This window comes from Equus przewalskii, chromosome 2 (genome assembly GCF_037783145.1).
Source record: "Equus przewalskii isolate Varuska chromosome 2, EquPr2, whole genome shotgun sequence".
NCBI lineage: Eukaryota > Metazoa > Chordata > Mammalia > Perissodactyla > Equidae > Equus > Equus przewalskii.
Window position 1 is genome coordinate 39775950 of NC_091832.1, and position 15779 is coordinate 39791728.

Below are 15779 nucleotides of genomic sequence, written 5' to 3' on the forward strand. Positions count from 1 at the left end.
CTTGCACACTGTAAATAACGAATTCCGAAACCGCTGATTTTAAAAAATCTGTCCACGGGCTTACGGGGTGAGAATGGCACACATCTCGATGGTCTCACCAAGTCCACACTCGCTATCACATATCACATATGAAGAGTGCTGGTTTCCCTAAGAGCCAGCTGGGCCACCCCATTCACAGGGCGTGCCGGCACCAGACCACTGTGCACCTCAAGGACCACTTGGCTCTCGCTTGCCTTTCCTCTTGACTACTCTCTTTACCTTGAATTTGATGTTGTTACTGATGAGCTGGTTGCCCTTCATGAACTCCTTCTCATTGCCCCGGTTCTCCGTGACCACCGGGAAGGCGTGGTGGACCGTGGTGCGCAGGATGCTGACCAGAGACTGGATGCGGGTGTGCGGGTAGACGTAGGTCAGGTTGGGCTCCATGATGTCGCTGGCTCTCAGTCTGGCGGAGGGAGGGAAGCCGTCCAGCCTCATGATACAGCCCCCAGTATCCTGGAGCAAGCTGTGACGGGGCTGCACAGGGTCTCCTGCACTGCCTGGACCACGCAGGGCCCCTCTTCCGAACTGTCTCCAGAAGCTCCTCAAACACATACAGTCCTTTGTACTTCCACCCCTTTGCACAGGCCCCTCCCCATGCCTGGAACACACTTCCCTGCTTTGTCAAACTGACAGGCCTTTACTCATCCCTTGGCTCAATACAAAATCTTCCCTCACCACAAACCCCATCCGCTTGCCCAGGGGATGGGCCACCCCCTCCTCAGCACTCCATGGCACATCCCACGTGTCACCATGGAATAGCTAATTGTATCACGAGAAGTAAAAAAAGTGTTGGGTGCCCCTTTAGACCAGGGATGGCAACTGTAACCCACAGGTCAAACCCGGCCACGCTCACTCGTTTACGTCCTGTCTATGGCGGCTTCTGCATGACAATGGCAGAGCTGAAGAGTTGGGACAGAGACCACACGGCCTGCAAAACTGGAAATACTTACTCTCTGCCCCTTGGCAGAAGTTTGCTGACCCCACACTGGACTCTAAGGGCCTTGCCTGATACAGGCACAGAGGCCCAGACTGCCTGTGGGCTGACGGACAATGGGGTGCTCATGCCCGGGAGAATCACTGCTTACGGAACGATGCACGTTAGGCGCACACCAGGCAGCCAGTTCTCACTCAGGGCCGAGCAGACCATTAGTTTAAACATTCAACCACAGCAGACTCTGTCCAGAGACCTCACTTCATATCTCATCCGAATGCCACAGCAGCCAAACAAAACCAGGAGGCGGCCCTGCCCCCTCGGCTGCCATCCTGCCCCCCTGCCAACTCCCTGCCCCAACTCCCAGCCACAGCTGTTCAATGTTCCCAAACGTGCTCGGAAATGAACATGCTTGCTGTTGGAAGAACCTTCTTACTGTTACTGAGCAGTCTGCCTCCTTCCAACCCAAGAATCTCTACCGCTTCCTACTCTAATGCAAACATTCCTCGGGCCCCTGAGTTTATAAATCCTGAAACTAAGACATGAAGAGAAATCGTGCCTCACTTGTCCATCTCCACCTCTGTCTCCCACTCCAGGAGCGGCACTCCTCGCAGGCCCACGTGGATATCATAAATGCCCTTACTGAAAAAGTCCCCTGTCCATTTGGCCACCTGAAACACAAAACAAAGACTTGAAAAGAGGCTGTTGTGGTGCGAACGTGGCCCTGAACCCAGAAGAGGCCTAGAGGGGATCGCTCACCATCAGGGTGATCATAATGGGAAGCCCATAAGTGATCTCGTTGGTTGACTCAATCAGGATGACGGTGAGACTGATGGTCATACGGACGACGCCACCCAAGAAAGCCGCGGCACCAATCAGGGCGAAGGTCCCCGAGTAGATGTGGCCCAATCCAATGTAGCTGGTGGAGAAAGAAACCGAGAACATGGCTTAGAACCATACTGAGAGGGATGGGGTAGGAGTTATGGTTCACACACTTTTGCATTACGAACACGTGTGAACACTCAGCACACACACGTGCATGTGACGCCTGTGCACACACACACACTGTACCTTTTGAGGACATTGGCAACCAAACGTCCAAAAGCAGCTCCACACAGAAGGGATGGCACAAAAAGGCCACTTGGAACAGAAATGCCATAAGTCCAACATGCCAGCAAGAAATAGAGGACGAAGAATAAGGCCAAAGTGATGGGGCTGAAAGTACCTGCAAGGCAAGAGGCAACCTGAGCCCCACTACTCCTATTGGAGGCCTGCCGAGGCCCAGCAGACTGCCTCGGTTCCTGCAAGGTCCTTCCGTACCCCAACACTGGAGGAGAAACTCTAATCTCGTCTGGGTTGATATTACAAAGGAAAAGTCCTGTTCTTGCTCATAATTAAGGGCAAGCCTGGCTGGGTCTGAGGGCCAAGAGAAGGGGCGGAGGAATAATCATTTGTTCCCTGGAAACAAACCAAATCACCCAGGAATGGGTTGGTGCAGATACTCACCATCCTGGTGGAAAAGCTGAAGGATGGCAGACTCCTGGGGATTGAAGAAGAGTGTGGCCATGTCATTGTAGGTCTCATTGGGACAAAAAAAGGTCTTGATACTTGAATTCACGTCTTCTGATGTGGCCTAAGACGCAGGGATCAAAAAGTCAGTACACCTGACCAAGGTACTTGAGGCTTCAAGCGGGCTGTCTCCAGCTAGGCTGAAGAAGTCTGGCTTGCGAGCTTGACCATTCACTGAACAGGAGCAAATAACAGATCTACACCCAAGAGGAGTCAACTGTGCTGTTGTGTTCCTTGCATTTTGAGAATGACAGAGGCAGGACGACGGCCCCTGCTCACCCACACTCATAATGAAAATGTAACTACAACTGTGATTCACCACGGACTTGGCTCTGCCTCCTCTCCCAGCGCTCATTCTGTAAGCGATGCTGCTGGAAGCCTGGCCTGAGAGGCCCATGGACCATGGGAGGACGAGGCAGGTGACAGACCCGGGGCCGGGAGCCGACAGGTGTTTGCGGAGGAGAGTCCAGGGTCCCGCTAGACCTAATGCCTTAGCTGTGGTTCCAAATAGAAGATGCCTCTGCCCTCAATCTGCTGAAGAAAAGGCACTTCCGCGTGAGCCTGAGGCAGACACAGCGCCCTGGCCGCCTCCCCTGAGCCCCGCCTGGCCGAACAAACCGAAACAGGAAAAGATGAGATTATTTTTCCACACTGCAGACCTCCCATTCTCTCTACCGTTTTGGGGGGGAAGATGAGATCCTGGTAGTGCAGGACTCACGAGAGGGCAAGGGCATTGGAGCAGGACAGTTCTTGTTTCCCGGTTGATGGGCCAATAGTACAGGGGGTGACTTCACACCTATCACCGGGCATACGATACAGTGTTATTACGAAGTTCACTAAGGCTATGGATTTGTCCTGGATTCAGCCCTATCGACGATGCCGCAGACACCCTTGTGTGGACACTGTAACAATACCAGGTGATGGGTTTGTATAATCCTGCCCTGTGAACCTGCCTGCCCGTGCAGCTGGATGAAGGCTGCTGGAGGAAACAGGACAGCGCCCCCAACTGGCAGAACCCGGCAGAGAGGAGCTGGCACAGGAGTAACACGTGCAGAACAATTAGTGGTGGACAAGCCAAGACAACAGCGTAACAGTCAACATGCAATGTTTCCCACACAATGTCTGGAGGAACACCCATCCCGAGGGCTCCCTGGAAGGCGCCCTGCAGTCAAACGCATTGAGAGGTATCATAGCACATACAGGAAATCAGAGCGTCGGCTAAAAGCGGAGCACAGGCTCCATAATCAGAGTTGACTGCCACTCTCTAGGTACCTTGGGAAACGTATCCCATTCTGTGAGGCTTCAGTTTCCTCATCTATAAAATGGGAACGACATCCCCTCATGCCACATATCACTAGCTGAGTGATCTGGGTCAGGACCTCATTCTCCCTCAGTTTTCTCATCTGCAAAATGGGGATAATAACACCAGCTGATATGACAGTGGTAAGAATTGAGGCGATTATGTATGTAAAGTGCTTAGTGGAATGTCTGGCACACAATAAACATTCCAAACACTCATAACGATTAGCGGAATTTCAAAGGCCCTGGGAAGTCCTGTATTAAAGAAATATATTCAATTCTGGCTAAGCCATTTGACCACAGAATCCTCTCCATCTGTTTGTGAATCATATATATCACTGTTCCTAAAACACATTTTGGAAAATACTCGTCTGGCAGTAAAGTGGCCTTGGGAATCACCAGTGACAGGGGTCAGCAAATGTCTTCTGTAAAGAGCCAGAGAGTAAACACTACAGACTTTGCAGGCTCTGTTGCATATTTCTTCTTCATTTTTTTCCAACTCTTTAAAAATGTAGAAGTCACTCTTAGCTTGGGGGCCACACAAACTCAGGCAATCGCCAAGGGCCACAGTTTGCCGACTCCTGATCTAAAATGTTCTAGCTGTTCTGGACTGCTCCTGGGAACACTGAAGAGGCGGCCACCCAAGATGAAGGCCCCCAAGGGGCACTGAGGGATTCGAGTGGCTGCGCAGGGGCAACAGCAAGACAAGGCACCTAGAGAACACTCCCCAGGCTCACCCAGAGTCCAGAACCACACACCCGGACGCCCACAGCCTACAGCTCAGACCCTCTGCACTGGACCAAAAACACCGGGTAAAGTCGCTGCCAACGCCTACCTCACTGACCCTCCTCTTTCAGAGAAAGGTTCTGGAAAAGACCACATACTCCTAAGAAGGAAAAAGGAGAAATGCAAGAAGGACGCGTGCCAGGAAATGACCTACACCCAGTAAGAACCACAGACGCCGAGAAGAGGCAGGACTGCCGCTCGCCCGAGGCAGACATTCCCTCCTCCCGCCTACAGGGGACTCCCGCAGCACCGGGTGAGGCTGGGGGCTCCTTTCAGGCGTGGAGAGGCGGAAGAGCAAACTGGGGCTTGGAGAAGAGGCGGATGGTCTGCTTCCTGAGCTTCTGATTCCAGCCAATTTTGCTCAACAGAGAGAGACAGAGAGAAGAGCTCGCCTTTGTGACGGCCAGGACTGTGCGCACAATGAAAACGGCAGAGGGCACACATCCTCTTGGGTGAAAAGGCGACTACACACTCCTCTGTCTCTCAGCAAGCTGACACAGGTGTGGAACAAGGAACCCGACATGTGCCTTAGCTCCAAACAGAGGCAAGCCGTACATTTCTGGACTCTTCTCTGTGGGCGTAGGGCAAAGGCAGCAGGCGCATTGGGGTTACCTGGAGCTGGGACGAGTCGTTACCGATTTGACTCGAAGAAGATATCTGTCGGCACTCTCCTAACACCATCGAGGCCACAAACACCACCACGGTGGTTACCAGAGACACCAGGAGGCTCTCTAAGACTCTAGGAGGCGAAGCACAACTGTTACTACGTGACGAAAAGAAGCCTCGGTCTTAGGAACTCAAAAACACGACGCTGCCTACCCCCAACCCTCACGTCCCCAGAGAGCATGCACAGCAGCCCCTAGTCAGTCAGCACACGTGCAGAATCTGTCAGTGACTTGCTGCATTCCAGCAGATTGTACATAAAAAGTGGGTAGCCAGTAACACGGGCGTGCGTCCACATCATCTCTCTCCGAGGAACAAAATGGCCTTCCATTTTAGGTCCCTGGGGTAAGAGAGTCTCGTTGACCCTTTGGACTTGGTAACGTGTTCTAGTGGCAAGTCAAGAGAGGCTGGGAGTCAACCAGCAACTCTGATATAAATTAAGCTCAGACTCAGCCTTTTGGCCTGTCTGACAAATCGAGTAGATCTATGACCCCATCGACATTCTCGGTCTTAGATGAGAAATCCAAGCTGGTGTGGGAAGCAGGGTCTGTTCACGTAATCGCCTTCCTAGGGAGAGATGGCCTGGTCCACACGAAGCTCAGGGAGCCTCGGCAGGGTGGGGGGAGGCGACTGCACAGGTACCTGACGAGCTTAGGTTTCGGGTGCACGTTTCGCATACGGTACTTTGCAAGCCTCTTGTTCAGACAGTTGAATGTGGCTCCCAGGAGGCCCCCAATGACCCCCATCACGACGAAGAAACCCAAATCCATAGCTGTCCAGAGATGACATTTTTTATCAGAGTCAGAGCACTGAGAGAAGGGGCAGGGGAGGGAGAGAGAAAAATCATAGTGCCCATGAGAACAGGAAGAGACAGAAGCGGAGAAGACAGGAACAAGAGCAGAGGCAGTGCTGGAAGCCTGCCCGCACTGAGCAGGGGCATGCGCAGGAGACTCGCGGGCACAGGGGCCCCCGGAAGCCGTACCTACCCGTCCGATCCCTTCTCTCTGGTACTTCACTTAAGAGGGATTTTCGTGGCTCAAGAAAGAAATTCTGGGGGAAAGGACAAAACATACCTTAAACTCGCCGAAGTTCAGCAATCCAGGGAGCTGGAAGGAACCCCAACTTCCAAACTGAATCCCAGAACGAAAGAAGTTGAGGGTGAAGGTGGCAGACATGGAACAAAAGAGCTGGGGGAGAGGTGACAAAAACAAGAACATTCAACAAGGACAAGTCCTACTTTCTCTGACACATCCTCGTAAATCCTACTGCTCTAGACAGAAACCTGCAAACCCTCGGTCTGGAGACAGGATCTGGTAGCCACTGCAGTAAATACCCCTCAAGTGTGAAGAACTGTCAATCAGGCCATAAGAAGTTTTCACCCACAGCCTACTGTGGGAGCGCATTCATTCAGAGCCCATTACGGACCATCCTGTGCCAAAGGGGAACAGTAAGCCCAGGAGGAACAGCACGCTGTGCTGAGGAGGAGACCGGGCTCAGCTCTGACGACCACAGCCAGTTTCATGTTTTCACGTCAGCTGGTTCAAGAGAGGATGACGGCAGTTTGATTTGGGGACGAGGAGGGCATTAATATGAAAAGTATAGAAAAGCCCATAGTTTGGAGTTTATGGGTGTCTAGAGAAAAGGAATTTCCAGTGAAGTCAACCGTCCCCGTCTCATCAAACAAGTAAATGCATTAGGGGAGACGTGTCCAATTTAAACTCTGGGGGTGTGGTTATGCTTAGGTGGAGGTTTTCACGAAAGGTCCTCACCACTTTCCACGTGAGTCCTTGGTTCCAGAAGGACGAGCCCTCCTCCAGACTGAACAGGGTGCCCCCAATGGGAGCCCCGAAAGCTGCGGCGACTCCGGCAGCCGCCCCGGCTGATACAAAATCCCGCTTGTCTCTGAGGCGAGGAGAGAGAGACGGTTTACCCAAGGCTGTGAGGCAGTTTTCCACTTCCTTATCCACCAACATGCCACCTCACAACCCACGAAGTCAGGGCTTATGAAGGGCCAGTCTCTGGGGAGGCCCACTCGGCAGCAAACACAGTTCCCCTAAGAGCCAACCGCTCTCCCCCGTCGGATTTCCTCCAGGTGGACAGTTCCCTGACGTCAGCCTACTCTGAACACAGAACCTCAGCCCTGGCTCAGGAGGAGGGGACATTTCTGGTAGTTACTACTGAGCCACATTCTCACCAGATCTTCCTTCCAGAAAGCCACAGCATCAAAGAAAATGTCAAAAGGCTAGTGACATGCGGAGGTGTAGGTTACAGTGACTTGCAGAAATACCAAGACGAGAAGGTGGACCAGCACTCTGACCCTGGGCCCCTTGCAAGTGTGCGGGACAGTCAGCCACACAAATCCCACATGGTGAAAAGTACTCAGAAGAGCACCTTCCAACCCAAAAAGGCGGCTGACCGAGCAAATCGCTTTGGAATACAAAATACATTCTTGATAATATGCCTGTGGCCTTTCTTGGCCGTGTTTTTAATCTTGGACTGTCTTCTTCATTGCCTGAGATGCTTCTAGGCCTTATGTCATGGGAAAACAGAAGTCATGATGCCAGCTTGGCCCCTGGGCTTCTTATTTTCAGAAGAACAATTCAAAGCCCACCACCTTTCCGACAGTTGGGTTTCGCGTGCAGCCTGCCTACCACAGGACACTAAGAGCAAGTATCAGGTCTGAGTGGCAATAAAGGAACAGTTTGTTTTTTGAAAAAAACCCAATTCCTAACATTTCCATACCTGTCACTTCGGAAATAGGGGAAGTTAAACTGGATCTTCCGTAAGGAGATGCTCTGAAACTGGAACAAGAGAAAACAAAGTCCGAGTGTGGTCCATAGGGACGAAATGCGCAGGGATCCACAGCCCTGGAGGAGTCCCTGGGCTGGAGCGCACCCGGGCAGGTGTGCTGCGGAAGGAAGAGTCCAGAATAACAACCTGGGAAAAAAGAAGTCACTTTCGGGAGGAACTTCTTTTCCTGCTCCAAAATTACTAGGAGCTTCAGAATTTGCATTTTGTACAGAGTCAACAAGTCAGAAAGCAAAAGGGGAAATAGCTGAGCAAGGGGTTGGAGGAACTGAAAGCTGTGAAGACAGTCAGCTCTGCTCAGGGGGTGGCAGTAAGGAAGGGCCCAGAACATCACCTTCCAATCTGTCCAACAAACTCTCATGCTGCTGCCCAGTCCTTGCGTGGCCTCCCTCACCTCTCAGGTGACTTCTGTGAGGCCTGGTGCTTGACGTGAAGATGACGCGGTAGTGAGAGAGAGATCAAAAATGGGCTCTGGACGAGAGAGTCTTCTCTCCTTTGCATCCACGGCTCCCTCACGGTAACTCCCTCCCCTCCGAATACGAGAGGGAACCACCTACAAGTGATGCCTCACAAGGAATGGAGAGTCGTCCAGCTTGCAGCCTGGGAGTCTGGGATAGCCCATAAGGACGGGAGCTGCGGAGCCCGGAGCTAGCTCCTTCACCTCTCGAAGCCTCAGTTTCCTCGCCTGAGAATGAGGATGGTGAGGACTGCTAAACCCGTGGGGTGCCTTTAAAGAAAGAAGCCGGAACAGAGTCCGGCCCAGACAGCTCTTAATGAAAGGAGCTGTTATTCCTGTGCTGCTTCAAATGGAATCCGCGCAGACCTGTGCGGGAAACCGCCTCAACCAAGGCTTCCGGCTCTCGGGACCTGGCAGCACTGAGCTGCTCCCCCAAGCCTCCGCACGTGTGGGTGCTAGGCAATGGATGGGAGAGCCTCAGGTGACTTTCATTTGAACAGACTTTCTCTACAGCCCATTTCTGCTCCTGGGACTCTGCGGGGCCTCGGTGAAACCAGTAATCCGCTCTCCTGGGAGACAGACCACATAGTTTTCAAACCAAAGTGACTTCAGGTTCCAAAGCCACGTAAGGGTGCTCCCAAGGGAGTCTTTCCAAATTCAACCACGGCCATCCCTGCGAGCAGGCCCACTCTGAGGGCGGCACCCACCCCGCCCATCACCCCTTACCTGAGGGAGGCCAGCTCCCACCACGGCTCCACTGTGGATCATGGGGCCTTCCTTCCCCACAAAGAGCCCTGGGAACGGGTGGAAAAGGGGGAGACTGTCAGCACAGAACGGTCTGCGGTCAGGAGATCTACACAGATCTTTCCCTTGACAACTATAAACCAGGGGTCATCATACGACCTTATAAGAGAAAGAGTGAGTCAAATTCCCATCAAATTAAGAGAAAACACTCTTTAATCTCTCAATCAGGGGTCAGCAAACTAGAGCTCCCTGCCTGTCTTTGTTCCGCGGGAGAGCTAACAGCTTTTACATTCTCACACAGATACACTTTTAAATGGTTACCTAAGTTTAAGTACCTACATAATATCCTCCATTTTGCCTCTTGGTGCACAAAGCCTAAAATATTTACTATCTGGCCATTTACACAAAAAGTTTGCGACTTTGCTAAAAGCCAACTCCACAACCCAACTAGATGGTCGTTCTATTGCAAAAGGAAACAGTGTGTTTGTCAGATAACTCTGAATGGTAACTTACTAACAGTGTCTGCATTTAAAAAAGAACCCATCAACAGAAAGCGCAAAGATCTGTTTGAGGGTGAGCCCTTCAAATAGAATCTGCCTAACTTACATACATAATGCTTCCTGCCCCCTTGCCCCTTGACTATTTGAAGGCTAGAAGTCAGAAAGACCCTCCTTACCTCCAGCCACACTGAACAGCACCCCAAAGACTTTGCAGAGCAGGGTCCGGAGACGGACGATCCCGGGCACCTTCACCCCATTCAGGTAGCATTTGATCTCGGGGATCCCAGAGCCTGCTGCCACTGGCTGACGGGGGAGAGCGGGCGGGCCATAAACTCAAAATCCATCGGTTCTATGGCTTATCCTCAACAACCTCGCTCAAGGGGGCAAACCGACCTCCTTCATTAGCAGCAGCAGCTGGTGGGCCTGTTAAAGCAGAGGCCGGGCCCCACGCTGGGTTTCTGACTCAGTAGGGGGGCCGGGTGGGGGGACCCGGCAGAGTTGCATCTCCGGTAAGTTCCCGGTGACTCAGCATCACCTGGAGGGCCTCTCAACAATCAGTGCCGGCGCCCACTTCCGGAGGTCCTGATCTCATTGGTCTGAGCTGAGTATCAGTCATTTTTAAAGTTACTTTAAAGTATTAAAGTTTAAAGGATTTTAGAGTTACTTAAAGTCATTTGTAAAGTTCCCCAGGTGATTCTAATGTGCCGCCAAGGTTGAGAACCACCTTCCTAATCTGGATTTTCCCTCCTCAATCTCACCGGAGGCCGAAATCTGAACTTTCAGAAACACCTCTAAGAGAGCAAGAGGCCACTTTCTGCAGGAATCTATGTTCTAAGTCTAACTCAGTTTCCTGACGTTCCAGAAATGGAGATGGAGAAAATGAGGGCAGGAACGCAAAACCTCGCAAACAAAAAGGCAACGCCCACACCACCTCACCTCGATGAGGACCAGAAGGCTCGCGAAGAAGACAAAGGTCAAGTTGAAACCCAAAAGTTCAAGGAGTGACAGGGCGAGGCAGCCTTTCTGGCTGCACTCCTCCACCGCTGCAGACACAGGGTTAAGGGAACCGGCTCGCCAGCTGGGGAGGTCCTGCAGCCACGTGAGATGGTGCAGCTTCTCCTAAAACGTGGACCTTACCGCGCATCTTCCTGTTCTCTATACATAATTTAAAAAAAAATTGCCTGAGGGGCCAGCCCAGGGGCACAGCGGTTAAGCACACACGTTCTGCTTTGGTGGCCCGGGTTCCCCGCTTCGGCTCCTGGGTGCGGACATGGCAACACTTGACAAGCCATGCTGTGGTAGGCGTCCCACATATAAAGTAGAGGAAGATGGGCATGGATGTGAGCTCAGGGCCAGTCTTCCTCAGCAAAAAGAGGAGGACTGGCAGCAGATGTTAGCTCAGGGCTAATCTTCCTCAAAAAAAAAAAAAATTGCCTGAGATGTCTTCTACATTAGGAACCATTTTTAAATTATGAAATACTTCAAACATTACAGAAGGTAACCAACATCTGTCCCCCCATTTTTGTTAAAGTTTTGGCTTTAACAAAACTCAACATTATGCCATATCTGCTCCAGACATTTTTTAAAAATTGAAACACTAGATAACATTTTTTTAAAAACACCCTTTATATTTCCCCCTCTCTCTCCTGGGAGAAACCACTAATCTGAAATTACTGTGCATCCTTCCCTGGATATTTTCAAATGTATCCATATTGTTCTATGTTTCTAAAATTAAAATAATGGTATTGTACTTTATGTATATTCTGCAACTTCCTTTTTTCGCTCCCTCAGTATTAACTTTTTGAGAATTACCCATGTTGACACGCACAGCTCTTTGGCTCATTCATTTTCACTTCTGCGAAAATTCTACCACGTGAACACACTGCAAGTTCTCCCCCTCCCATTTGGTGTGATTTCAGCTGTTCGCAAGCACGGGGCTGCAATGAACATCTCCGAAGGTGCCCAAGGTGCACACCTAGGGGAGGAGAGCGAGAGTCAGAGGAGGGGCGCCTTCCTCTGGATGGAGCTGTGCTCCCTGGTTAGCGGTGAGAGCAGCTTCTCCATGGGATTATTGATCGGCCATTTTCCTCTTCTGAGACTTGCCTCCTCACTTCCTTTGCTCCCTTTTCTACTGGGGTGTTTGGGCTTTTTCCTTATCGAGCTGCAGCTCCTCCTGGATTCTGGATACTAATGATCTGTCTCTTAAATGCATAGTGAACCACCTCTCTAAGGCTGTGGACTGTTTTCCACTTTGTTTACGGTGTCTCATTGTTGCTGTTTGGGGTTTTTTGTTTGTTTGTATAAACAGAATACTTTGATGTGGTCGAGTTTATTAATTTTTTCCCTTTCACTTCATGCCTTCTGGAGTTTTAGGAAATTATTCCCTACTCTTGACATGATACAATCTCTTAAAGTTTGGTTTTGCCTATTTACATCTTCACTCCATCTGGAATTAATTTATCATACAAACTAGGAATCTAGTTTTATATTTTTCCAGATGGAAACCAATGTCCCAACATCTCTTATTAAATAATCATCTCTTCCTCCCCGATTTATAACACTAACTCTGTCATTCACCATACTTCCACATCTGCACGGGCCAGTTTCTGCTTCCCTCTTATTCTCCATTGGTCTAACTCGGTATTCCTACACCGACAGGACAGTTTCAATGACTATATCTTCAATTATGTAAGTCTTGACATCTAGTAGAGCAAGTCCTTCTGTTTGTTGTTCAAAACTGCCTTGACTACTTTTGGCCTTTTAGTCTTCCATACAAATTTAGGAAGAGAACTTTCAAGTTCCACAAAAAATTCTATTGGAATTTTGACTGGAACTACACAGAACTTATAGATTGGGGAGAATAGGCATCTTTATGATATTTGTGTCTTTACCAGCCATGAATGTGAGTCTCTATTTAATAAAGACTTCCTTTTGTGTCCTTCAGTGATAATTAAAAACCTTAAAGCCGAAAGGCTAATAAATAGGTCTTCAAAGATCACGTCTACCGTTAAACTCATTTTTAGGCCAGAAAGCAAAGTCAGTGACGGCTGACGTCCGGGAACACCAAGAACCGTGGAAAGGATACATGTCTGCACCACTCCAAACTTGAGCTGGGTGAAGAGGCGCACGAAGAAGTCCACGAAGAGACCCACCTGTGAAGAGCGAGTGAGCGTCACACGGCTCGTCCCCACCGTGTTACAGGCACATCCCTCCACAGCGTCGACTGCCCCACTGCCGGTACTGGCTGGTCACTCGCACCCGTGTTACCAACAGGCAACGCGTGATGGTTAGTCACTCTGACTCTCCCTCCCGAAGGTCCCCCTCCAGCCTGGCCCCACCGCCCGTCCAAAGAACGAAGGCATGCGGTACAGCTGAGTGAAGGAAAGCAAAACCAAGAGGGAAAAAGATGCAGAAAAAGGTGACAGCAAGGAAGACCATCTGTGATCAGACAGGAACAATATGGAGCTGTGTGAGGAACCGCTCAGCGCTTTCCCAGGGCAGCTTCAAAGGAACTCAGACAATGTCTTCAGGGAGGCTCAGGCGGGTCAGCACACAGCTTAGGACAGCGCTTTGAAAGACAACATGCACTTAGGTGTGTAGGCTTCTGCATGCTTGTTATTAGCATTTTATACTTTATAAGTCACTATCTTGATTTATAACCATCTTACAGCCAATGATTACCCTGGTAAATAAGAGAAAACCACTCCTGTTCCATTATTCCACTCTCAGAAATCCTTGCTTGGGGCACAAAGGAGAACTGGAAAGACTTAAGATTTTGTGGATTCAGGATCAAAGGCTTCATGCCTTTAACTCTGGCCTCCCCTCAAGCCAATGCCCAGAGGCTTTTAGATGTTGAAGCAATTAAGTGGTGACAGATCAAAGGATAAGAGAGCCAGGAGAAAGAAGAGCTAGCTGTTGTGTTATAAAAGCAGGAAGGTGCCAGGTAAGGTTGCGAGTATTGATAAATGGCAGTTCACAGGAGTTTGATAGAAAGGTAGCAGAAAGACTAACAACTAATGCCTATGCTTATTACAGGGAAATTTACAACCAGAAACATATTCAGTCACGTGCCACGTAACAACAGTTCAGTCAAGGACGGACCACATATATGACAGTGGTCCCATGAGATTAGGACCATAGAGCCTAGTTGTGCAGTGGGCTATACCATCTAGGTTTGTGTAAGTACACTTTATGATCTTTGCACAACAACGAAATCGCCTAATGACGCATTTCTCAGAACACATGCCTATCACTAAGTGACACACGGCTGTATAGCAAACAGATACTCTGAAATTTCAATAAAATGATTAAATCAACCCAGGTTCCCCCCCTACAATGGTATCCATCAGAATGTTAATCAAAGAGGATTTAATAATATTAGTCTTAACCAGTAGGATGTTCCTTGACCTCTGAATTGACCACAGTAAAAATCTGACAAGTGCCATGAAAATAAAAATTGTGGTCGGCCTTTGTGGCCAGATCACATTAAATACTTGTTTACATTTTATAGGTACATCATGCAGAGTTAAGTGTGAGACTTGTGGTCAATTCTAGAGAAGAGCGCTAAACAGGCTGCTGCTTAGGAACATATATAACCCCTGGTATGGAGTGAATGTTTGTGTCCCCCTAAAATTCGTATGTTGAAATTCTAACCCCCAAGGTGATGGTGTTAGGAGGCGGGGCCTTGGGGAGGTGATTCGGTCATGAGGGTAGAGCCCCCAAGAATAGGATTAGGGCTCTTATAAAAGAGGCCCCAGAGAGCCCTCCTGCCCCCTTTTGCCATGTGAAGACACAGTGAAAAGGCAGTCATCTATGAACCAAGAAGCGGGCCCTTTCCAGACACAAGTCTGTTGGCACCTTGATCTTGAACTTCCTGGCCTCCAGAACTGTGAGAAATAAATGTCTGTTGCTTAAGCCCCCCAGGCTATGGTATTTTTGTTACGGCAGCCCCAATGGACTGAGAGATCCCCCTCGTCTAACAGCATATTGATGGAAAATCAGACATGACATGCATCATCTTGCCTCTCTGCTAACTTTTCCAGCTTCTCTTCTCCAGGTTTAACTGTGTAAGTCAGCAGTTATGGACCAGACCTTGTGCTCACGTTTCATCATCTTTTCTTGTCTGTGATTCATCTGTGAACGTGCTGACCCCTGTGCATTCAGGCATATTCTTCTACCCACGACTGCCGGCTTTACCTTCTAGACAGAATGAGCAATGCGCAGGGAAGAAGCCCAAGAGAGCACAATAAACCCACTGAGATCTACAGTGTCCTGTTTACTGGCACGCTGTGCTCACGGGCGATGTTCACAGCTCTGTTCCCATTCCTTTGCTTTCTCCCTACTGAGCGACCTCCAGATCCAGTACGTAGTCTCCCCACTACGTATCTGCCTGATGGGACCACACCGTATCATAAGACATAGGTCTTGACCAAGCCTTTGAGTGCCGTAAAGAGCACTACAGTTCACGGCTCACGTTCAATCTCATAAAGCAAAAGCAAGTGAAGCAGGAAAAACAGTGTCAGGATTCTTAAATTTTAAAAAGAAAAAAAGAAAAAGCAGTCTGTTATAATGACAAACAACTTATTTGCCAGGCTGGAGCTTGCCCTCTGACCCTCCCACCCCTTGGCCCGCCGTCTCCCCATGCCCCGCCTACTCACCAGCCCAGTGCAGACTCCAATGCCAAACACCACCATCCACTTCACTGCCTCATACCTGCGGCCTTTCTGTTCACAAAGGAAAAGAATGAGTCAGTTTGGTACAGGGTTATGTTGGCAGCAGGGTAGGAACATATCCTGACCAACCAGTTTTAGGCTGAACTCCCCCCGGACAGCAAGCCTGGTGAAGATGATGGCTGGGACAGCAGGTGCTGTACAACGCAAGAATGATGACCTCTAAGGGGCCAGGCCACGTGCCCTGACACTGGGTACTCTGGCTGGCAGGGGGAAGGTCGAAGGGATAAATGTTGATATTTCATGAAAGG

The 15779-nt window shown here is 49.9% G+C and overlaps 1 protein-coding gene across 3 annotated transcripts in view; it reads right to left on the reverse strand.

The window, feature by feature from the left end:
• The window catches only part of CLCN6 (chloride voltage-gated channel 6), a 30658-nt gene that overhangs the window by 8669 nt on the left and 6210 nt on the right, over positions 1–15779 (reverse strand). For 2 of the 3 annotated variants that reach the window (XR_011537564.1, XM_070610788.1), the window contains exons 4-18: positions 15457–15522; positions 12885–12951; positions 10736–10842; positions 9976–10102; positions 9282–9349; positions 8033–8091; positions 7060–7192; positions 6364–6477; positions 5933–6099; positions 5240–5366; positions 2480–2606; positions 2045–2198; positions 1733–1892; positions 1538–1644; positions 259–445 (exon numbers count right to left, since the gene is read on the reverse strand). Coding sequence is in view for 2 of the 3 variants with exons in the window: in XM_070610788.1 (XP_070466889.1) it covers positions 259–445; positions 1538–1644; positions 1733–1892; positions 2045–2198; positions 2480–2606; positions 5240–5366; positions 5933–6099; positions 6364–6477; positions 7060–7192; positions 8033–8091; positions 9282–9349; positions 9976–10102; positions 10736–10842; positions 12885–12951; positions 15457–15522 (1770 nt within the window). In the remaining variant the exon portion in view is untranslated. Of the gene's footprint in view, positions 1–258; positions 446–1537; positions 1645–1732; positions 1893–2044; positions 2199–2479; positions 2607–5239; positions 5367–5932; positions 6100–6363; positions 6478–7059; positions 7193–8032; positions 8092–9281; positions 9350–9975; positions 10103–10735; positions 10843–12884; positions 12952–13249; positions 13269–15456; positions 15523–15779 lie in introns of those variants that run through there. The other variant, XM_070610789.1, reaches the window with a different exon arrangement.